The sequence below is a fragment of the Ascaphus truei genome, chromosome 3 (genome assembly GCF_040206685.1).
Source record: "Ascaphus truei isolate aAscTru1 chromosome 3, aAscTru1.hap1, whole genome shotgun sequence".
Lineage (NCBI taxonomy): Eukaryota > Metazoa > Chordata > Amphibia > Anura > Ascaphidae > Ascaphus > Ascaphus truei.
Genome location: NC_134485.1, coordinates 115,273,567 through 115,297,807, shown reverse-complemented (window position 1 = coordinate 115,297,807; position 24,241 = coordinate 115,273,567). Strand labels below are relative to the sequence as shown.

Sequence of the window (24,241 nt, the reverse complement as noted above, 5' to 3'; positions counted from 1 at the left end):
TTAATTTTTGTTTGCTTATTATTTTTTACATGGGTGGAAGCAGGAAGTCCTCCGAGGTGAAACCTCACTTTCCCGAGACACATACCTGGGTAGGAGAAACAAAACGGTGGTTTAAACCTCCAGCGTCAGTCATGGCTTCCTATTTAGATCCTGTGACGCAGGGGATTTAAATATGCAGCAGTACCATCAGTACCGTTTCAGGTATGTAACCATGGAGGTCCCCAGAGCTGAAATAAAGGCGATTCAACTCCTGGGACCACCTGCTTCCTACCCATTTAAAAAAAAAATGGGGGTGGGAGAGAAGTGGACAGGGCATGGACAGCTGCTTTTAAATTGTGCAATAGTTAAAAAGATGAATAAAAAGTGATTAATTTCCATCACAAGCTTTCATGGACTATTACTGTGAGCCAGCGATTCTATTTGAGTCAATAAAACCCTATAGATATTTTTTGTTTGAACTGGTTCTCCGTCCAGGAATACCCAGGTATACGAGATATTTACCTACGATGTACTGAGATTTCTAACAGTTTAAAATGGGCGCCAACATGAATTTACTCGGGAGGCCGACAGCACGTGACCTAAAGGCTCGACGGTTCCCGATTGGCTCAGAGAGGGGAAACTGCCTAGCGGCCATCTTGGCAGAAGGCAAATGCCCCACTCCTATATGTATAACTTTATTTATATAGCGCCAAACATATACGCAGCACTTTACAACATTACAATAGAAGGTAAATACAATACAAATACGTGCAACAGATAAATGAGAACATAAGGCTAAAAGGAGACCCTGTCCCAAAATAACTACACTTGTCTGACACAGATTTCTCTAGGCGATGGGCTACGCCACACTAGGACACCCATTGATTTACAGCTCTCCGAAATGTTGAGGGCAGTTAACAAAAAGGTGCTTTAAAGAAAAGTATGTGGGGGGCATGAACCACTAAGATATTAAAGAAATGTCAGGCATGACGGATGAAAAAAAACAAAAAAACACACAAACAGAATTTATTTAACCAATAATCTCCTTTTTTCTGTCCCAGTAACAGCAGCACACACACGTGGGATCTCCACTCCTCCTCCAAGGTAGGACAGAAGGCTTGAACCTCTGGAGGAGTGGCTATAGAAGGCTCATTGTGGTTCCTGGGCAATAAAACATGGACCAAACGACATACACAAAAAATAAGTGTAAGCAAAACTACCATACTGTAGAACGGTTGGAAAAAAAAGTGTGTGCTGTTGTGACTAGGACTGTAAAAAATGTCAGTTTCTCCTTACTATTCTGTGGGTTGGGGCAGAAATACAGCAAGACGATACCTTGGTTTAAATGAAAATAAGAAGACACATTTGTCCGGAATGGTTGTTAATACTACTCTGTCGTGATAGAAAACTGCATAGGGATAGAGGACAGGGCTTGGATCTCTGCTACCCATCTTGTCCATGTCATAGATACTAACAATGTAATTTTAAGAGTTAGCCAATTATCCAAGGTTTGCTGTACAGGTTCAAATGGAGCTTGCCACAGAGGTTTCAGAACTAGTGACAGATCCCAAAGTGGGAAAAAAACTTCAAATCACAGATCTAATCCTTGTCGTGGCTTTGATGAACCTGCTTATCACCAGATTGACCATCAAGGACAGTCTTTCAAAGGCACTTGGTAGTTGCTACTTTTACCTTGATTGAACATGGACTGAGGTTTTTATTGAGACCAGCTTGCAGGAAATCCAGTATTCTGTGTATAGTAAATAGTATCTGGATCCTCCTGCTGCTCCTCAAACCATTTCTGGAAATGATTGTACTGGTGTTAAGGTATATTACCCGCTGTGAAACACCTTGCCTAGTTAGCCTCTGTCTTCCAAATTCCATGCCACCGGCTTTTTATGGTTTTGGTAAATGCGGCCTTGCAAGAGCAGATATTTGCACAATGGTAGTTGCCTGGGAGGCTCTACGATCAACTTATGTCCGAAAACAATGCTCCCTTGGGCCAGAATAGAATGATGGCTATCAGGTCTTCTCTTTGATCTTCTTTAGTACCATGGGAAAATTCAGAAAATACATGTACAAGGGAGAAATTCCATAGGATCAGGTCCGGGTCAGGGTAGGAGAAGTAAGGAACGTAGATAAACTCGCCGTGGTCGGGGGTAGGAGAGGGTATGGATCGTTGGGGTCACTAGCCGTGGTCGGAGTTATGAGAGGGTATAGATCGTTGGACTCACTAGCCGTGGTCGAGGGTTGGAAACAGACGGTTGGTAGTAAACAGTAGCCAAGGTTCAGGTAAGACACTGCAAGACAAAACAAGGCACAGCAAGGCAAAACAGAGTGCTTGCGACGAGCACGACGTCACAAGTAAAGAACTATTATGCTCAGCTGATTTGCAGAGGCCATCTCTGAGCCTATAAAGGAGGAACAGCCGATAGATGAACGACTGCACAGCAGAAGCCGATACTAGCATCAGGCCCCTGATTCGTTGCTGGGTGGGATCTGCACTGCAGGCACTGATGAAGCACCAGCTGTACCAAAGTCTGGATCAAACTCGGAGGCGGAGCCTGCACCCGATCCGGACCATGGGGGCGGAGCCTGCGCCAGATCCTCACAGTCCCGTTCCTTCTGTATCACCCTCTTGATAGATAAATGTACAGGAAAAGTGCGTACTTGTCTTCTGGATCCTAAAATAAAATCTCCTGCTTGTTGTCTGCAAGTCGTATGTTCAATTAGCACCAATCTCTCTCGTCACTTTAATAAGCTTCTCCACATCATTGGGGATGATGGAAAATAATTCTTCCGTGTATTCCCCTTTATCTTCAGATAAAAAAAAGGGGGGACTATTGTCTTTAACATAAAACGGTCTTCAATATCGGATCCTTATGAAGACAAAGCCCAAACATCAGAGTCCTCCATAATGTCAGATGCTTGATGGAATGGATGCTGGGATGCCTGCAAAAGTTTCATGCATGACCGGTTTAAATCAGAAAAACACATCTTGTGCACAAGTAAGAATTTCCTTTGCAGCTACTTCCTTACTACAATCCTGACAATGTATTTTATATTTATCCGGTAACAAATTCCCACAAGCATTATATGCCAAATGCTTGGATTTCGATTGTGCCTTTTGTGGCCTTGGCTCAGAAACTGCCTCAGTTCCCTCAGGCTCTTGGGTGCTCTCAATTGGAAGCTCCTGAATATTAGACATTCTGAAGGGAGAAAAACAAAAACAAAAATAAGAATAAAGCTCTTTGAGAGACCTCAAACTTACCCTGCCTTCAAGATGAACTCCCAAAAAATAAAACGGGAAACCGTGATTCTGGAAATAGACCCTGTTTTGGCACCAAATTTAAAGAGAGAAAAAATAACTCCCCCTTACACGCAAAAACAAGAAATGGTCTTCTGGACATGACGTCATGTGTTCCATACTTGAATGCAGCACCACTTGTAGTTCCTTGTGAATTTGCCTCTATGAGCAATGCAGCAAAGAAGGTAGGTCCTCCTGTTCCCGCTAAAGTCGTCGGGTGTAGCATCTGGCTGATCAGACTTCAGCTGGAGTCCTTTCAGAGGAAAACTGACGGCAGCAGAGGATTAGACGTTAAATGCTGCCTCCCAGAACTGAACAGGGCCTGAAACCACTGCTCTCCCCCGAAGAGTCTTCACACACAGTAAATGAACTAACTACCTGTACATATGGTGTTAGCAGCATAGTAAAATTCCAGGATTAATTCCCATACATATGAGGACTTCCCTGTTGAAGCCTCTAAAGAAACTGAAAAGCAAATAAACACCGTTCATCCGACCTGTAGGTAGAACAGAAAAAGACTGACGAGGAAAGAGTGGAGGAGCCCTTTATAGCCACTCATGCCAAAGCTTTCTATTCTACCAATGATTTGGGATGGTTTATTTTAGAAAAGTGGCATCATATTTTAAAGTAGCAAATTCTGTTTGGAAGAAAAATCCCTGACCCATGTACACCCAAATGTTTAATTTGTTTTGTCATAAGAGAAATGTACGATTCGTTTAACTAGTCATGTATGGTTCTAAAACACGGGTTGCTAATTAAATGTACCTCTTGTTCTCAGGATCTCTGGCCACCATCACAAATGTTGCATCCAGCACGGGGCTGTAAACACCATCATGGAGCTGAAACCAGGAAAAAGTTGAGCTAAAGTTTGTGCAAAATGACTGATGAGGCAACTCATGTGCAACAACTAACTCAATGGGAGTTCTAAAATTCATGCTTTTCCTACACTTATCTCTTTGGCTAATGATGGCTTCATAATTACTTTACAAACAAAAAACAAAAGAAGAAAAGTAACGACTAATAATTTATCTGTTGATTTTAAGATTTACAAACAGTCTTATCATAAAGAGACGCAAAAAAAGTTAAACAGCCATTTAAATGCCATCGAAATAAATGTCTTTTTTTAAAAACAAAATACCTATAATATTTTTTTCTTCTATAGTGTACGCAGTGTTCGGCATATAATTTTGGCAGGTTACATTGGCTGACTCATCAACTAACTGAATAGTTGACATTCATCAGTAATGAGTACAGGCTACTCTTCAGCCTAAATACCCATCAAAAATGGCACAAGACAGGGATGTCCAGTCTCCCCACTACTATTTGCCCTATCGATAGAGCCACTAGCAAGAACACTAGACAATGATCTAAATAAATCAGGCATTCTAATTAATAATCAGGAAAAATAAATAAAAGCGATCTTTCTGCTGACAATATTTTACTTTTAATAACGAAACCCATGATTACGTTAATAAATCTATACAGCACGTTTGAAATTTTTTAAAGAAATTTGGGGATTTAAAGTCTAAGGAAACAAATCGGAGACGTTAAACAAAGATCTATAAACCTGGTCATGCTATAGCAGGCATGAAAGAATCCCAGGCGCCTGGTCATTTAAAAATTGTATCCTGGCACCAGAGCTGCAGTGCTGACAAAAGTGCAACCTGTCCTGCTTTAAAAGTGTGAACATGTCTGTCAGTGTGTGTGTACGCGCGTGCGTATCTTTGACACACACACACACCCAGCCGCTGACGAGAGTGATAAGTCTGGGGTGTAAATGTTGTGACCGCCACTGTTTACCCCTTCCCCCTATCCTACCTACCCTTGCGCTACAGTAGATTATGGATTGGGAGGCATTTTGCTCTACAAATGACATTACTACCAACAATGTATTACCTCTCCCTATTATCAAAAGCAGTACCATTTGTAAGCAGCCCACATAGCTCAATTAGCATTATGACATGTGCTTGTAATACTATTAGATGGGTGGATTTAGAAAATGCAGATTTTTTTACCCCCAGCTCCATCATCATGCTGCTCTTCTACAACCCTTTGTTTATGCCACGTATGGAGGGAGGGTGTTTCCAGTGGTGGAAAATGAAAGGTATTAAAAAGAGTAGGAGATTTAATAGAAGGTAATAAAATAAAAACCATTCAAAAGAGAAACACCAAATCCCTTACACAGTGCTTTTTCCCTATATATTATTGCATTTTATAACAAAAATAGCTTCAAGCACTACTACGACAAACAATGCAAAGTTTTCTGTAGATCTATGCCTCTTGTATATCAATATTTGATACTTCCTCAGGAAAATGACTTTTAAAAAGGCAATGTGAGAGTGACTTAGGAGAGACCCTAGATAGAACCTCTTGACAAGGAGGAGATATAGGAGTCAGCTGCATTATCGATCAGTACCATCATTATAGGAAATAGTTCTAAATTATTATTTAGATTGTGTGAGGATTGGGTGCAAGCTCCGCTCCAGAGTTTGATTCTGACTTACTGCAGGCTTTCCTTATCAGCTCCTGCTGTGTGCACTCTGCACACCAAAGAATCAACACCCTGGTTTCACTTTTAGCCTCCCTTGTCCTGGGTTGCCTTGCTGTGCTTGGTCTTTCCTTGCAGTTCTTCTGGACCCTTGCCACGGCTTTACCTACTAACCTCCTGTCTCCTACCCTCGACCTCGGCTTGGATACCTATGTGACCCCTACTATTCTCATCTCTCCAACCCTGTCCCGGCTACCCACGACTACGCATCTGCATTCTGGACGCGGCTTCAGGTCGGTGTTTCTATATCCCCACCTCGGCCTACGGTTCAATCCAGTTTGTGGCGCGCACACGTTACAGATTGTACATGATTACAGGAAAATATTACCAAATTCACAAAGATCTCACCACTATGTTTGTTTGGCTGCGATTGTCCAAGAAAATTAATGCATATCTGGTGGCATTTCCCTGATTACGCTCCTCTGGAGCAGGATATTTTGCTTTATTCAACAGAATATTGAATCTTTCCCTGAAACTAGATCCTTGGGTGGCCTTAATCAATAGGCTGGTTCCGAACTGAACATATAAAGAACGTAAACTTGCGGCCCATGTCTTATCAACTGCAAGATGCTCAGCAGCTTTCGGAAGACCAGCCCCAAACCTCCCTATAATTAAAAATAAAGTATGGCAAATCATGCATTATGAAAAATTAATCTGCTTTCTAAACGAGTCAATCACAATTCTCTGAAATCTAGGACCACTGGATGATAAACATGGGAGGTTCCAACTTTGATAGAAGCATAATTATACTTTGAAATAACACCAAACCTCTAAACCACAGTAAATTGCATACTACTGTATATCACTCGTAGGGCTGGCTGCCAACATACATTGGTTTTCCTTTTCAGCTACATTGGCTCAAGCAATCTGCAAAGCTTTGGACCTTGCGCTACATTAGTCTTCAGAGGTTTAGTTCCTTCCCCCCCCTTTTCTCTTACATTGTTATATCACCACATGATATGGTTCTGTGCACTGTACTCCATCCATTTCTTTTTTTGTAACCTCCACCCAGTCCTCCAGCGCTATTTTGTTCTAAATCAACAAGTAAAACTGCAAGTCTTCCTATATTATAAAAAAAAAGTTTTGTCCACCCCTCCATGACATGATAATGCACATAGCCTGGTGGCAGATATTGAGATTCAGATAGCTATAAAGTTTAGACAGAAAGAGTGTCAGTTGACATTTGCGGAGAAAGCAAGAATGCTGGAGAAGAGGTGAAAAGAATTGATGACATCATAAGGTTTAACTGAAAGAGATGCAATGGAGAGAACGAAGGGAGAGAGGCGATTGGGGAAGATAGAGAAAGTGGGTGAGAGTGAGAAAGTGGGGAAAGAAAAAAGAATTCAAACCCATCATTATTTTGTGAATGGTGAGGTTAGGCTGAGCCCGAATTTAAAAATAAAAATATATTTACTCGTCTAATGCCAATCACCTACAAACATATTGAACATACCACTGGCATTAGTAAACTTTGGACTTAGGTGGGACTACACGTAGTATGGCGGCCTGCTTGGGATTCCAATGGTTTTGCCTTTCACTTGAGAAGACGTAGTTTCAGTATCCATAATGGTCCTGAGGAAAGGTATGATGTTTTCAAAGTATGGTTAAAAAAAATAATTATAATTGCATCAGATGGTTGAAAATCTCCCAGCATTAAAGCTGCAAATATGATATTTGGGTATTTTTCCTACCACAAGATGGTTACCTTCACCACAAGTTTTAAAAAAAAGTATTTGTGTATGAATTGTCTATGATTTGTGATGTAGTAAGGAAGGACCAGGGGGAAGAGATACGGGTGCTTCACTCAACAAATGAACACGGGATAACATAAGAGTGACCTAGTGAGTAGGACTTTAGTACAGTTACCTCTCATTTTTTAATTATTGAAGATTATTCTGAGTCATAAACAGAAATAACCTAATAAGTTGATTCAATTCCCCAAATAGCACAACATATACCAGTGAGAGAACAGTTGTTAATGCAATAAATTATTTCATTAACAGGGATGGGCAAAGCGCTCTAAAATACTCTCTCCCCCACGAAAGAGAATTTATTCAAAACACTGCGCCATTCAAAAAAATAAACGAAAAGGCCAAAAACATTCTTGATTTGATTTTCAGCAATATACAATGATGTGATCAGACCATAAGACACTCAGTTGCTGGGTTAGCTTAGAAAACATAACACTGACATGTACAGGCCCCTTTGGGTGACAGTGCATGCAAAAGCACCAAGTAGTCATTCCACGGTTCTCATCAGATAGGCGTAAACATTCTGTCTGCATCAGTGTGACCTTAAGTATACAGTGTGCTTTACATCAAGACAGACAAACTATCAAAAACACATATTGCAGCAAATTTGCAGTCGTGTCCCATTTCTGACCACGTAACGGCACCTGAGGCACTCTATTCTGTTAAAAATATAAGGCTAACCTTTGTGATGGGATGACATTCAATACGTTATATCCATCTTTAATTCACCAAAATGCTATGCTTTATTAACAAACGTGTTTCACAAACCTGCAACATGTGCATTTTGACTTCCATGGATGTCTTGCCTACCCAGGAAACTAATCCAGTAAACTTGATATCACAGTTGGGATATATAACCTTCTTGCATAGATCTGAAAGAGAGTTTGGGCAGACAGGCATTTAAGTGAATATTGTGTCGTCTGCTAGAAATCTATAGGAATTATAGCGAACGCTAACAGTTCTTAGCTTTTCTTCAGTGCATCAACAATGGCAGAACGTCACTTACCTATCTTATCCACCAAGGCGGTGACTATTGACAGTGGAGAAGTATGGCCAGATTCCGCCTTTGTGTGGGTATAGCAAATGAGCACTGCAGAGAAAGACAGGAGCATACCATGAACCAGATCAGTAACAAAAAGAGAGCATTTACACAAAAGTATAAGTAGCTTTCAGGTGCAGTAGATTACAAAGGAGCAGTCCCATGAATCACAGGCGATCGCAATGTTTTAATTTTTAATTACATAGAATCGAAGCAAGGGGTCTTCGGAGCTGAACTGCACTAATTTCAACCCCTGGGGACCCCATGCTTCCCGAGTTGGTCCGGTCCGGTATGGGGTGCTGGTATCTTCAGCAAGTTTCATTCTGCCGCGTCACGTGACCGGGACATTTAAACCTACAAAAGATACCGGCAACCCATACTGGAGCCTGTAACTTTGGAAGCTGGGGGTCCCCTGGGGCTGAAATTAATGCGGTTCAGGTCCAAAGACCCCCTGCTTCAATCCTACGTTATTAAAATAAAAGCAGTGCAATCGCCTGTTAGAGATGCACAGAGCGAGGGACTGCTTCTGTCTACTCTCACTGCGCATCTCTTCCAGTCTGATGCGGTCCGGTAGGATTAACAAAGCGGGGGTCCCATTTCAGAAGCAGGGACCCCGCTGTGTTAATCCTGATGGGCAATTCCCCCCCAAGTTTGTTCCACGATTCACCAGCACATGTGCAAGTTCCTAATAAATGAATTGAAAACACACAAGCATCAGTAACTTACAATTGAATAAGTAAAAGTAGGCACAACGCTGCATTCCGCGTGGCAGGGGGTCCGTAGATGTGATTCTGCAAGGACCTGGTGCACCGGGTCCCCGGACCACAACTTGCAACTCCAGGAGAAGCAGGGGCATACACACGTGTCATGGGAGAGGGGGTTTGGCCCGGTATTAAAGGGGTTACACCCCATTTGGCCACCCCCTGCTCTCACTTGGGAAGCAAGGGGTTAACTGGACTGTGGTCCAGTAATGTGTTTTTACCCTGCTTCAGCATCTAAATGTATATTCCCCTGTAAATGTGTATTGTTCCCATTCCAGTGTTTGCACCAACACATACACTGGGATTGATGCGGGAGGGTAAGGGTTAATGTTAAGTCAGTGTTTATAGCCCTTTGTTCCATTTTCCCGCCTTTTCAGGCTCCATTTTGCAGCTCTCCATAGGTCGCCATTGCAGCCCAATGCAACCTTATGGAGATTCCGGCGATTTGGGCCTGTTTCGGTAGAAGACCTACAGGTGGCGCCCGAGAGGAGGAGCGGCGGTTCCCCATTGTAAGTCAATGGAGCCATCCATTTCAATGGGGATTCCTCGACGCCGACCTCCAGGAACGGGTTGGCAGCCATCCAAACCGCAGACCGCAAGAGCGGAAACATTTTCTGAAAGAGAGCTTTGATCACACTGAGTTCAAGTTCAATCACAATTGGCGTGGGAAACTTAGGTTGTAGGGCGCCCTAGAAATAAAAAAATTTTGACCCTAGACCCTAGGAACCCCAACACACGACCACCACTGGGTCCAGGAATGAAGGACCCCCTTAAAAGGTCGTGCCATTGACTTTAATGGCGAAGCGGAGGTCCCATTGAATCCCATGGCGGCGCGCTGGCCCATGCATTTCCTATGGCGGCAGTGCCGCCATGTTGATTCCAATGGGGGAAAAACCGCGTGGCGGTAAAACGGCTAAGTCCGAAAGTGTAAAATGTGTAGCCCATATCTCCGGTTCTGTGAGGACCAGAGGGCTGGGATTTGGGTCGCATGTAGTCACTGTTCCGGCATGACTGCATGGCCATTTCCAGCCCTCTCCGATCAACCAGACGGAGTGTGGGCAAATGTGAAAAATTGTGGTTTTCCTATAAACTTCAATGGCGGAGTTGCTCCATTGAAAGACTATAGCGGCGGAGCCCGTTGATTTCAATGGGAGAGTGAAAAGCAGAGATTTATTTTAGCTATGGGGGAGAATCCTGCATTAAAGTTAATAGGGGATTTTAACTTGTTTTTTTTATCTCCGGTTCTGGGGGTCGTGGGAGGCTGAAACTTGGCCACTATTGCAAAGGTCTTCCGGCATGAGGACCTGGCAAATTTCAGCCCGCTGGGACCCACAGAACGGATTTTAATATGTGAAGCTATTAAAGCATGAATTGTATTTTGGGTCTGGTATAAAAACTCAGAGCCCATACGGTATGGTAATGCTCAGGGAGGGAGACAAGTGGTCTACAATAAACCCCTGATCAAAGACTCCCCCACCCTGCTTGTGTATGCGAGCACAAAAGTAAGCAGGACGTGGGTACTTGAGGATGTGTTATAATTCACACCCTAGGGCAAAGGGTTTCCTGGCCCAAGTAGACATTCAGGCACCAGGCTTGTGGGTGGGGGGCTAGGGAAATAAGCCCCTGATTAGAATAATATCCACCCAGTGGGCAGGTATTACGGTGCCCCTCAGGTGAGGTGGCAAGGAGAGATTGGGTGCAGGTAATTGTTCTCCAATAAGCTTGTCACGGTAACTTTATGGCAAGCTATAATATACACCAAAAATACCTGGGTTGAACTGAACACGACTAGATATGATAAAATATAATTTATTCCTTGAAAAAGGTGAACACACAAGATATACAAATAACAGCCAAAATAGGCACTTACTTAGAATTGGAATGATGAAATAATCAGAAATCTTGATTAGCAGTTCATACAGCAATCTCAGAATGACACAAAGACAATGGGGATAGGCTGAGCCTCGTTTATATACAATCTCAGTCCTATTCCTTAACATTGGGGCGCCTGGCTGGCTAGCAAATTCCTTTGAAGTAGAATCTCCCTTATCTGCAAGGGTGAATTATGACACTTACAGACCACTCAGGCTCTTTGTTCCTCCGCCCTATTGTATACAATCAGAACGGTCAACCTTTGATCAGAGGGGGTATGGTAGACCACTTGTCTGCCATCCTGACCTATTAACATAGCAGATGGGCTCTGCGTTCTCATACCAGACCCAAAATACCATTCACAGTTTAATATCTTCACATATTAAAATAAGTGGTTCTGTTGGGCCCAGAACTTGCCAGCTTTTCTTGCCAGAAGTGTATCTTCATTGTGGCCAAGTTTCAGCCCTCTGCGACCCCCAGAACCGGAGATACACCAATGCAGGTTAAAACACTTTTAAAATACAGGATTCTTCCCTTTAAAAATGAATCTCTGCCTTTCACTCTTTCCCCACTGAAATCAACGTGTTCCACCGCCATAAGCTTTTAATGGCGCGGCTCTGCCGTTGAAGTCAATGGGTTTCCCCGCCATAGACTTTCAATAGGGAAACGCCGCCATTGAAGTATATGGAAAAACCAAAAATCTTTACATTTGCCCACACTCCGTCTGGTTGTTTGGAGAGGGCTGGAAATGGACATGCATTCAAGCCGGAACCGTGGCTGCATGCGACCCAACTCCCAGCCCTCTGGTCCCTTCCGAACCGGAGATATGGGCTACACTTTTTACCATTTCGGAATTAGCCGTTTTAACGCCACGCGGCTTTTCCCCATTGGAATCAATGGCTGGCGCCGCCATAGACAATGCATGGGCGAGCGCCACCATTGGATTCAATGGGACCTCCGCTCCACCATTAAAGTCAATGGCGGGACCCTTGTTCATGAGTACGACCCTTTACGGGGTCCCTCATTCCTGGACCCGATGGGGGTCGTGTGGGGGGGCTCCTAGGGGCTAGGGGCAAAAATAATTTTATTCCCAGGTGCCCTAGAACCTAAGATTCCCACGCCACTTGTCGTTGAACTTGACTAACAGTGATCAAAGCTCTCTTTTAGAAAATGTTTCCGCTCTTGCGGTCTGCGGTTTGGATGGCTGCCAACCTGTTCCTGGAGGTTGGCGTCGAGGAATCCCCATTGAAGTCAATGGTGCCATTGAGTTACAATGGGAAACCGCCGCTCCTCCTCTCGGACGCCACCTGCTGGTCGTCGCTGGAAAACAGGTCCAAAACCGCTACTTCTGCCATTGGAATGCATGGAGCCTCAATGGCGACCTATGGAAGGCTGCAAACTGGAGCCTGAAAAGGCGGGAAAAGGAAACAAAGGGCTATAATCACTGAAATAACATTAACCCCTTCCCTCCCGTATCAACCCTAGTGTATGTGTTGGTGCAAACACTGGGATGAGACAATACATTTTTACAGGGGAATAAACAGTTGGATTCTGAAGCAAGAAAAAAACACATTACTGGACCACAGTCCAGTTAACCCCTTGCTTCCGAAGTGAGAGCAGGGGGTGGCCAAATGGGGTGTAACCCCTTTAATCCCGGGCCAAACCCCCTCTCCCATGACAGACCTGCACTCAATGATAAGGTATAGGACTGGAATTACATATAAACCAGTATCAGTCCTATGCTCATGTTCTTCGTGTCTTCCGTGTCTTCAATTTTACCAACTACTTGATGTCTGATTGCTGGATGAATTGCTAATCCTGTTTCCTGATTACTTCATCACTCCCCTCCCTAAGTAAGTGTTATTTCTTGCTTGTTATTGTACTATCTTATGTGTTCCCCTTCTTTAAGGAATAAATTCTCTTTATTATATCTAAGTCGTATTCAGTTCAACCCAGTTATTTTGTGTATATTATATCCTATCACAAGTTACCGTGACAACGCGTCACAGCAAAAGATGCAGAGACGTGATGTCAGTCGGGAGATACGGTACGTGGCAATTGTAACAGCAATAACAACGCGTTTCACACGCTTAACGTGCTTCATCAGGGTATCCCACTTGGAACGCAGTGTGGAACACATTTTTACGTATTCAATTGTGAGTTACTGATGTTTGTTGTGTTTTTTCAATACATTTATTAGCAACTCACCTCCGGTGCACAGTTTCTTCTTTGTTTTGTCTGTCTGAGATCCGAAAGGGTCTCCCTGTGGGTGAACGGAGCGTCCACTTCAGGCATCAGCTGCAAAAGAGGTGATCTTCACTTCAGAAGGTTACCATCTATCTCCACTGGGAGAGGGTGCACAACTGGGATAATAGAGAGAGATATATCCCAGTTGTGCACTCTCTCCCTGTGGCAATAGATGGTAACTTTCTGAAGTGAAGATCACCTCTTCTGCAGCTGATGCCTGAAGTGGACGCTCCATTCACCCACAAGGAGACCCTTTCGGAGAGAGATATATATAGATCAAAAATGAATAAAGAACGGTATCGTCTATTCATTTTTGATTATTAAGCTCGGCTAACACGGTACAGATATATACACACACACACACACACACACACACACACACACACACACACACACACACACACACACACACACACACACACACACAAACAGTGTGCAGTATTGCACAGCTCCCATCTGTGCCTTTTTATGGTAACGTGACCTCTCTCACAGCCAGCCATATTATCTGGGTACCATTAGGAAAACGAGTGAGTCACACTACTGTTCGGATTTATGTCGGTCAGTACTGTACCTCCTAAGCTGTCCAGGTCTTCAAGGATTCTACCAAACCTAAAATACATAAATACCACATTGAATTATTAGAAAAGGAACAAATGATAGACAGACGTAGCTATGGAATGTAAAACAAATATACATATTCACTGCGCTTCCCTGTGTAAGGAGCATGCTGCGAGTGAAAAGATTGACCATACATATGTGAAAAAATACAGAAAGTGAATGCCACTTGCAGGTATCATAACAGCTGTTAATATTATTAGGAATCAAGAGAATAGGCCAATGCACACCCAAGATGCTTAGTCAAACAAATATCATATTTAATAGTATTAACAAAGTGTTCCAGCAATCAGGGTTTGCACAAACAAAAATGTACACGCACTATAGGCAGCATATATTACCAATATCATAGCACACAAAAAGTAATCAGAACGGAGCATCAGGTCTCTTGAAGTAATAAACTTTTCAGGGACCAAACCAAGGGTGTATATACAAGAGCGAGCTATGGCGCTCAACACTGGTTAAGTGTATAAACCATAATCAACTTCTAAGTGATTAAAAGTGAAACACAAACTTAAAAGTGTCAAACATATAGCAAACGTGATCTGTGTGAACAATCACCATTACAAAAAATGTGAAATATATGAACCCAAGTGTTAACAGTGAAATAAGATCAGAGAAATAATAAAATGATCAGTATACGCCTCCACTCAAAACCCTGGAACAAGATACATTTCAGATATATTCCACAGTCAGCAACTAAAAACAATCAGGGGAGTGGGGGACGTATCACCAAATAAGAGAGAGAAAATAGACATAGAACAGTATTGCAGAACTAAACCCTTCCTCAGTTTTGGGACTTGGTCTATTTATACGAAGCTTTAGTCTCACCTACATGGTTTAATAATTATTATCTATTATGGAAATTAATTGCATTTGGCATTAAATCTTCCAGCAGTTTTCTATTTCAGAAGATTACGACCAAAAGAGTGTATAATCTCCTCTGAGCTGATAATTTGTGTAATGGTTTTTTTGCCACTCTCTGTAATTAATGCATGTCATCTCCCAATATAACGCACTGAACAATATGTCACTGCCCTACTAATAACGGCTTATATATTTTTGAAAGCATCTTAAATGTGTGGCCACATTGGTCAATTTATAAACATGTTATAATGTATCCCTGATCAATGCAAGTTCTCCTGCCCCCCCCTTCTCTCGGTTTTCCTTACCAGAAAACCCAGCAGGTCTGTAACAATATCCAAACCCAGTATTCAAAATGCTATAATTGTAGCAACTACCAAAGTGCACTTAATTTTTCCATAATACAGCAACATAAACAGAAGAACAAAAATATATATTTGGCTGGGCTTCATCAATTGGCAGCTACAAAATACATTTGTAGCAGTTTTGTTAGAAAGCATATTTGAAGCCATTCGCCGTTGAAACTTTACGTGACGTCATCCTGACCCATATAGAGGATTTGCTCTAACGCATCGGGTGGCAATAACCGTATAACAGCCACCTACACAAAACACATAGGCCCAGGCCAGAGTGTCTCTCTCTAAAACCATATTTCAGGGTCTGGAGGGAGCCAACGCCACCTTTAGGTCTGACCTAAGGCAGGAGTGCGCAAACTTTTCCAGCTCGCGCCACCCTCCTTCCTGGTCTTCGCGGGGTCACGTTGACCTCACGCGACCCAGCAGCGTCATTTGGCGCAGCGTGGCTGAAGACATGGTAGGAGACACTGCAGAGGCCTCACGCGATCCCCAGGCTTTTAATTTAAATGCCTTGGGGAAGAGCGCGGGGCCTCTGCAACAGCAGCGCCTCCCCTGAAAAATCTTGCACCCCCCCCCCACTTTGCACACCGCAGACCTAAGTAACGTATCGTTAAATCCCAGCGTTAACTATAATGGAGCTCTGGGGTTATGCGTTGTTAGGGGGAACACATATTTTGCATAGAATTAGCACTAACATCGGGCTCGTTACAGCTGAAAACAGAACATTGTGTTAGTGAGCTTTGAAGATACCCGTTAACACTTAACAAGGTATTAACTTAAATGAGCCCCTCGTTAACTTAATAACAGCTTTGTGGATCTGGGCCATAATGGGCTGCTGAAAGTTGTACATTGTTATATACTGCATTAAGAATTTAACTTCATGTCTTAATAGGGGCCACTTTTATGACATCCCTAAGAACTTTGTTGAAGCTTATGTAATAAAAACGGCACAGTTTGAATTAAGGCCGAGTTTATAGTAGAGGCGACGGCGAAGCGACCGCGTGATGTCAGCCGTCGCCACAGCGATTCCTGCACTCTGGCGCAGGAGACCAGAGATCGCGACCGTGGGGTGTGGCGGAGGCGTGGCCGTGAGCAGTTCGCCCTCATTGGCTGAACCGCTCACGTGCCCATGACGTCACCCCTCGATCGCTGGAAACATCAAAATCTTCTGGCTGAAAGTGATCGCGACGGCTGAAGTCACGCGGCCGCGTCCACTATGGGCACCCGCGACGGACAACATGTACTTGCTACGGCGCTGCGCAACGTCGCCGTAGCAAGTACTATAAACTCGGCCTATGGCTTTCAAACCTAGGGCTTTGGGAGTCAATGACTGATAATAGGGAGTCAGTGGATCATAAATGCCACGATAAACCAGAGATAAGGAAAAAACGGAGGCCGTGTGAGGAAAAACAGCCAAGGGGAAATAGGTGTAAAAATCTACCATTTAAAAGCTCAGCGACCAACTTGGAGTGGGAACTCATAAGAGTCAGTCCTACTCTATGAACCAGCTCTTACCAAAGAGAAGCGACACTGAACAGAGTAAAAACATTGCTTCTAGTTCATAGCCCTTTCTTCCCTCTCAAACATTCTGCCTGCGCTGCTCTGTACCTCCTGCTGTGACCACAAACCGCACCTCGAGTTGTGCAAATACAGTCAACGGTTTATAGCCCAGTCCTCAATGTCACCTTCAAAATGAAATCTATTCATCCTTTAGTGATAATTGTGGATCAAATCAGTGGTCACGGTGGCCGAAACAAATATTAATGACCTGTGTCATTGAAACCAGATCTACGGTTATTAAAAAAAAAATGGGGCAATATTATTTTCTGTAAAAATAGGAAGTGGCTGAGGCTTTCCCTTTTTCTTTAAAAAAATAAAACGTGGATACCGTAAATAAAACCAAAATGATGGTACTTGCTCATCAGTAAATAAGTAAGTATCTGCTGCTTTCTAGCACCATCACCCTTCCACCACTGCATCACATGTATATTAGTTGTTTATTGTTTTAGTTGCTGTTTGTATATCTTTGCCCTTACCGCACATTGTTGAACACATTCAGATATTTTTCCCGTAGCTCAGGCTGACTACCAAGGGGTAACATGACCTCGATGTAACTGTCCTTCATCCTCCGCGGGGGAAGATCTTCTTGTTTTTTGGCCAACAGGGACTGCAGAGATTTCCTTTCGTTCATGGCCTGTACATGATCACTGACAAAATAAAACGAATTCCGGTTGGTTGGCGATATGGAATTGCAGGAATACAATCTACCAAGCGGATCACTCAACAAGATTCACGTTTCCCCACAGATACCGACTGATGAAACAGGGAACTTCTCACTTCTGAATCAAATGAACTAAAGTAAACGCTTCAGGTGATTTCAGAGCTAGGTATCATCTTACAATAAGTTTTTAAAAAGTGCAATCCCTCCCAAAATCAATTTTGAGCTGAAACACATTGGACAGTGGACAACTAAATGTACAGAACCTCTACTGACAAATGCTAAAGAAACATTCACACCTCCAGACAGCAACCATTTTAATGATTGACAATGTATTTGGGTTATTCTGTGGTTGCCATTTCCTCTCCCTGAATCTTCTGGCTGTCTCAAACCCACTGTTCATGAACACGCTCTTCAAAATAAGGGCAATTACATCATCAGAAAGGAAGGTATGAAAACACCGCCTGATGATTCTGGCGGGACTTTCTCCCAATTAGAAAGCTTTTAAGACATCTGAGAGGGGCCTACAGGATTACGAAGAGATTCCTGTTCAAAAGAGAAGAACAATTATATATTTTGTTAATGAGTAGAGGGATTTCCAGCTTTAACCGCTTGGGTGCACTAAATGACATTCACGGAATGTCACAAGGGTCAGCACACTCGTTTCCCTTGTGTCATTGAGTTAACGTCATCACTTCTTTCCTCCTTTTTCTAGGGGAGATTGCATGTACTGCTCCATAGAATCTATGAGCCCGATCTGAAATAGATTCACCGCGGTGATGATGCAACGCGATTGCGTAGGTGCGATCACGAGTTGTCAGAGGGTCCATAGCATTTTGGTGCTGTGGTTCACCACACTGAAAGGGTTAAAGAAACCGAAGGGTATCTCTCCCTAGAGAGAAAGATAATGTATTTATTGACTTATTTGGACTAATGTTTTCATAACTTCCTGGACAGAATACAACCTCACAGCAATGTTGGATCTATGAAGTGGAACATTAAATTAATTTATCTCTACATTTAAGGAGTGCCCCAGCTGCAAAAAAAATTTTTTTTTGAAGAGTTGCATTAAGTAAATGCAAAATTTTCAACATGGAGGCCATGTATGTATATATTTATTTCTATATAGTGCCGTCAAGGTACATAGCGCTTTACAATACACGTGACATAATATTAGAACACAATGGGAATAAGCGCTGCAAACAAAACAATAGAAAAAAGGAGTCCCTTTCCCCAAGAGCTTACGATCTAAGTGGTAAGTGGGGAGAACGTACATAGACAGTAGGCGGGCGTTCTGGTAAGTGTGTCTACAAGGGGCCAAGGTCGGTGCATATGAGATGTATAGTATCAGCCAGCAGAGCTACCCCTATGCTTTGTTAAAGAGGTGTGTTTTAAGAAAGGTCCTAAAAGATGGAAAGAGAGGATGCCAGTCAGATATTGAGGGGAATGGACATTCTAGAGGTGTGGGGCAGTGAATGAGAGGTTTTTGGGACAGGAAAGGGCTTTAGACACAAAGGGGGTAGACAGAAGACATCCTTCAGCAGAACGTAAGAGTTGGGCAGATGTATAGCGAGAAACTAGGAGTGAAATGTAAAGAGGGGCAGAAGAGTGTATAGCCTTAAAAGTGAGGAGGAGAATTTTGTAAGTGATACAGAGTTAAATTGGAGGCCAGGAGAGATATTTCAGCAGGAGGGGCACTGAGACAGATTTAGGAGAGAGTAAAGTGATTCTAGCAGCAGCCTATAGGATAGATTGTAGGAGAGAGAGGCAGGAAAGCCGGACAGTAGGTTACAAGGCCTGCATTAAAGTTTTGGCGATAGAGGAAAGGGCGAATATTTGCAATGTTACGGCGGAAAAAAACAGATTTTAGCTACATGGTGAATGTAGGACGAGAATGTGAGGGAGGAGTCATATGTGACATCTAGGCATTGTGCTTGTGATACTGGGTGTATGACAGTTCTGCCAACAGTAATGTAGAAGGGGGCAGTAGGGCCAGGCATGGGAAGAAATATGAGGAGCTCCGTCTTTGACATGTTAAGTTCAAATCAGAGAAGGCCATCCAGGTTGATATAGCGGACAGAAAGTCAGAGACTTTGGTATGTTCAGCAGGTGTAAAGTCAGGGGCTGAAAGGTAAATGTGTGTCATTAGCACAGAGGTGATATTTAAACCCAAGAGATGTGACATGGTCACCTAGAGAGTGTGTGTAAAGAGAAAAAAGAAGATCCCAGGATAGACCCCTGGGGTTTGCCCACAAAGAGATCGAAAGAGAAGGAGGATTTAGCGAACAAGTCACTAAAAGTACAATGGGCAAGGTAAAAGGAAATCCAGGATAGAGCTCTGTTACAGTTACCATGGGTATGGAGAATGTGAAAGAGAAGAGGGTGATCCACAGTATCAAAGGCTGCAGAGAGGTCAAATAGTATGAGAAGAGTGTAATGGCCGTTGTCTTGGGCAGCATGGAGGTCATTAGTTAGTTTAGTGAGGGCTGTTTAAGTGGAATGAGCTGTGTGAAAACCATATTGTAGAGGATCTAGAACAGAATAAGTGGAGAGAAAATGGACCAAGCGAGAAACCACAAGGCGTTCAAGGAGTTTAGAGGCAAAGGGCAGGAGGGAGACAGGGTGATAGTTAGAGAAACCGGTATGGTCAAGCTTGCTGTTTTTTGAGTAAAGGTATAACAGTTGCATACTTGAAGGAGGTTGGAAACGTAGCAAAGTAGAGGGAGGAGTTGAAAATGTGTGAGGGATTAAGCCTGGGACATAGTAGCTTCAGCCTCGCTGAGCAGGGCTGAGCCGCGCTGAGCAGATACACTAACCCCCTGCATCTGTCATCAGCGCGGCTATAGTTTCCCCTTCCGCATGCGTGCTGATGCGTGCGGAGGCTCAGAAACTTTGCCGAGACAGGCAAGTTTAAAATTTGCCGCTCGGGGAAGTGGAGGAGTGGTCACGTGACCGCTCACATCCAATGGGAGCGAGGGACTAGCCCCGCCTCCCGCTCCGCCTCCCGACACGTCTCCGCCCCGCCCCCAGTGCGCGCTCACTGCCTCACCTGCCAGGACAGGAAAAAGCTAAATTTTGAGTAGGCGAGGCAGAGTCGGAGCGCGGCTCAGAGCGGCTGAACCTGCTATGTCCCAGGCCTTAGAGTATGCACAAGAGGTTTCAGGAGATGGGAGGGAATGGGGTCAAGATGGCAAGTGGAGATCAGCAGCAACACATCCTCTTCTCTGTTAGAGGAAAGAGAGTCAAGGAAGGCAGAAGGCGAGTTAAGAAGAGGTGTAGATTATGAGGGGGATATGGAGGGGATGTCTTGAAATAGTAAAAGTCCTGAGGTGAAATGGAGGAAGAAAAACAGATGGTGACCTGAGTAGAGTCAAAGCCAGAGAAGAGTTGGCGTGGGTTAGACTTGTTAGTGTTCATAAGTGCCGCAAAGCAGGTTTGTTTAGCCTGGGAGAGGGCAGAGTTGAAACAGGATAGGATACATTGGTAGTGAAGGAAGTCTGCATGAGTATGAGATTTCCTCCAGGAGGCGTCATATTATAAGCAATACATAAAAATGATTTCCTTTGGAAGAAAAAAAATCCCAAGCATTTTTATCTCTAGAAATAGAAAGTTAAGACTAACTTAACAACGCTTAAAAAGTTTTATTGGCAGTGAATTGATACTCTTTATTTCTATACTGTGTAGCATTTTCACTTATTCAGAATTTGGGGTGGAATGTCTCAGCAAGAACATGTATTATTTTCTCAATAACTTATTTTTATTTAGCCCAGTCAATCACTATATTCATTCTTGCAAAGAATTTATGATATTTAGTGAACTTCATGCCATTTTTTTTTTTTTTTAATAGTTTCTAGGGTTGATCACAACCCTACTTTCTGAGAGCTGAACGGAACAGGATGTCTTCCTCTCCCATTCTCATTGTCTGGGGGGGAAAGAGGGAAGAGGAGGTCACAGCCATACTGTCATCTCTACGCTAGTGATCACTTAGTCCAGGTGCCGGGATTGGAAGGGTTACATTTTTTTTTTTTTAACGATTGTGAAATAGGAAACATTTATTGGCGTCTAGGTAGCAACTAACCTGGGCACTGAAAATAGTTATCTCCTTTACATAAAAGGTACTAGCAACCAGAGGTCAAAGGGTGATGGTACCAGCACTTTGTTTTGCAAACCAATTCCCCCCTTTTTTTTTACCAACGTACAATTCTGCCTTATTATTTATTTTTTAAGAAAAGCGATATTGTATTAATATTTTCTGTGAGAAACACCCCCCCCCCCCCAAAACAAAACAAAAAAAACTGTCCGTCCCCAGTTTAATAGGATAATAGTTTCTTGGAATCAGGCATGTCAACTAATGTTTGCAACCTACTGAACTTTGAATTAACCAAAATATTTATAAAACAAAATGGCACCGAGTACATTTCAACTGTTCTAAAAGTGCATCGACCATTGGAACGTTGAACGCACTTTGAAAGCCACACACACACTCTTTCCCCATGAACAAAACCCACCGGACAGCTCAGCTTCCTGCAGTGAGCAGTGGGTGTAAGTAGTTTGTAAGCAGAATGACTGTACCTCCAGTTTGTAGAAGCTCCTACTATAGCCCTCAGTCTATCACGCACTGGGGGAGAAAGGAAATGAAAACAAAATCAGCGCAAACATGGTTAAATGTGTGCAGAGAAGAGTCCGAGGAGTACAGGATGGGAGGAAGATGACCGATAAAAAGTGACTCAACAGATGAAACATGTGCAAAGGAAAATGTATAAGCAATAGGTGGGGAAAAACAGAAGCCAAATAACAAATGTGAAAATTAAATCAGGACACTTTGAAACACCCATCTAAAACAGTTAGTATTTACTTAAATGCAAATGTGCTGAATACAAAAAAATTGTGTAAGAAATAAATACAAATTTCACTTAAAATACAGATGGCCAACCCATAGCTTTAAATCAGAAACAGCATCCCAAGCCCTTGTTTATTTACCTTGTTAGTGGATGTGGAAATACATGTATTAACATTATTACACCAAACAACCAATCCCTCAATGGGGATCAATCAGGAAGAATGACTTAAAAGTAAAAAGTAAGCGGCTCATTCTATGCATAACAGGCCAAGTGACCGATAAGCCGCTTTCATCCAAAATTCCGTATTGACTTCAATGGAGAATTTTGGACAAAAAACGCCCATATCGGCCACTTCTGCTGATATAGAATATACCCCCATAAGCTTTTTTTTAAAGTTGCAATTTGATCGGTCCCGACTTGTTGTAGAGCGTATATATGTAAAATATATACATTGCATAACAAAAGAAGTTCTTTCCATACACAATTCCCCGGTGACCTGGATTTTGGTAGACTCTCGATCAGGATCTGAATTTGGCAAACATATAACCCAATTATGTAACAATAAAAAAAAAAACTAGATTTTATAGGTATATGTGGAGTACAATTTTTTTTTCCCTTCAAAATCAGCTGCTGTTTTTCTCCCAGGGAAGCAAGTGCTACCCAACCTTATGTGAAGGAAACATGTCGGTACTGATACTTTACTCAGAAACAGAGCACAGATACAGATATCAGCACAAGTGAGCAAGAAGACACCTGGGTATAGCACAGAAGCCAAAAACAAAAAGAAATCAATAGCAAACAGAAAGCTGGTCCAAGAAAAGAAACCCACGACTCAGAATATAAACCAACGAAAGAAGCAACTACCAAAGCAACCATGCAACAAGATACTAGTAGATATGCAGCTATGCATTTTGCTTGCTGGATTTCCCCTCTTTTTAGAGGTGCAATGCATGGATTTGTTTGGCTGTCCCCTCTTGTAGCCAAGTGTAAAATAATTTCCTAGAACAGGCCGTCAGGTTGTATGAACTTATTCCTTGTGGGAGGTTGATCGACACTCATCTTAACTGTTAGGGTGCCCTTGTGACATTCCGAATGTCCCAAGGGCCAACAATCCAAGGGCCCTGAAGCCATTCGGGGGACATCATGCTAGTTTATGGCTAATTTTCCAGGGAGGAGAGCTGTTCCAATCTGATGGTGCGGTGCAGACGAAGAGGAGGCGGCTTCTTTTCTATGTTCATCATAATGGGGTTGTGACCATGTGATCCCCACCGAAGCCATCACATGTTCTCCTAATGGCGGAAGTCTGGTAGCTTTCCAGTGCTCCTGCGCTCCCAGCACAAGAAGCTTAAAACTCAAAAGCTCATGTTTTCTTTCTTAAATGTCATATGGGTTTATAGTAGAGCAGTGATCTTCAACTGGTTTTTCGAAAGGGGGCCAGGTCAGAAAAGAAAAAAGTAGTAGAAGGCCCCAAAAGAATACTGAAAAATAGTTGTTTTAACAGGGGGGAAAAAAACCATTCAGATCTGGTAAATATCACCAGATTTATTTAAATTGAAAGGAATTTTACTTTTTCCTGTACAAATCTGATACAGAGTGTGAGGCACTCTCTAATGCAGGGGTGCTCAACGCCAGTCCTCAAGCCCTCCCAACAGGTCAGGTGTTCAGGATATCCCTGCTTCAGCATAGGTGGCTCAATCAGCCACCTGTGCTGAAGTTGGGATATCCTGAAAACCTAATCTGTTGGGGGGGCTTGAGGACTGGAGTCAAGCAGCCCTTCAACTAAGTAATTGTCAGGATAAAATGATAAAATCTTGCTGAAAACAACTTATGACCGTCTGAGCAA

The 24,241-nt window shown here is 42.9% G+C and overlaps 1 protein-coding gene across 3 annotated transcripts in view; it reads right to left on the bottom strand.

The window, feature by feature from the left end:
• ACOT9 (acyl-CoA thioesterase 9) overlaps positions 1–24,241 on the bottom strand; it is a 49,101-nt gene that overhangs the window by 9,371 nt on the left and 15,489 nt on the right. For 2 of the 3 annotated variants that reach the window (XM_075589372.1, XM_075589373.1), the window contains 6 exons: positions 22,130–22,175; positions 17,376–17,546; positions 14,076–14,113; positions 8,592–8,675; positions 8,354–8,457; positions 4,052–4,125 (listed from right to left, as the gene is read on the bottom strand). In XM_075589372.1, coding sequence (XP_075445487.1) covers positions 4,052–4,125; positions 8,354–8,457; positions 8,592–8,675; positions 14,076–14,113; positions 17,376–17,546; positions 22,130–22,175 — 517 coding nt within the window. The remainder of the gene's footprint in view (positions 1–4,051; positions 4,126–8,353; positions 8,458–8,591; positions 8,676–14,075; positions 14,114–17,375; positions 17,547–22,129; positions 22,176–24,241) is intronic. The other variant, XM_075589374.1, reaches the window with a different exon arrangement.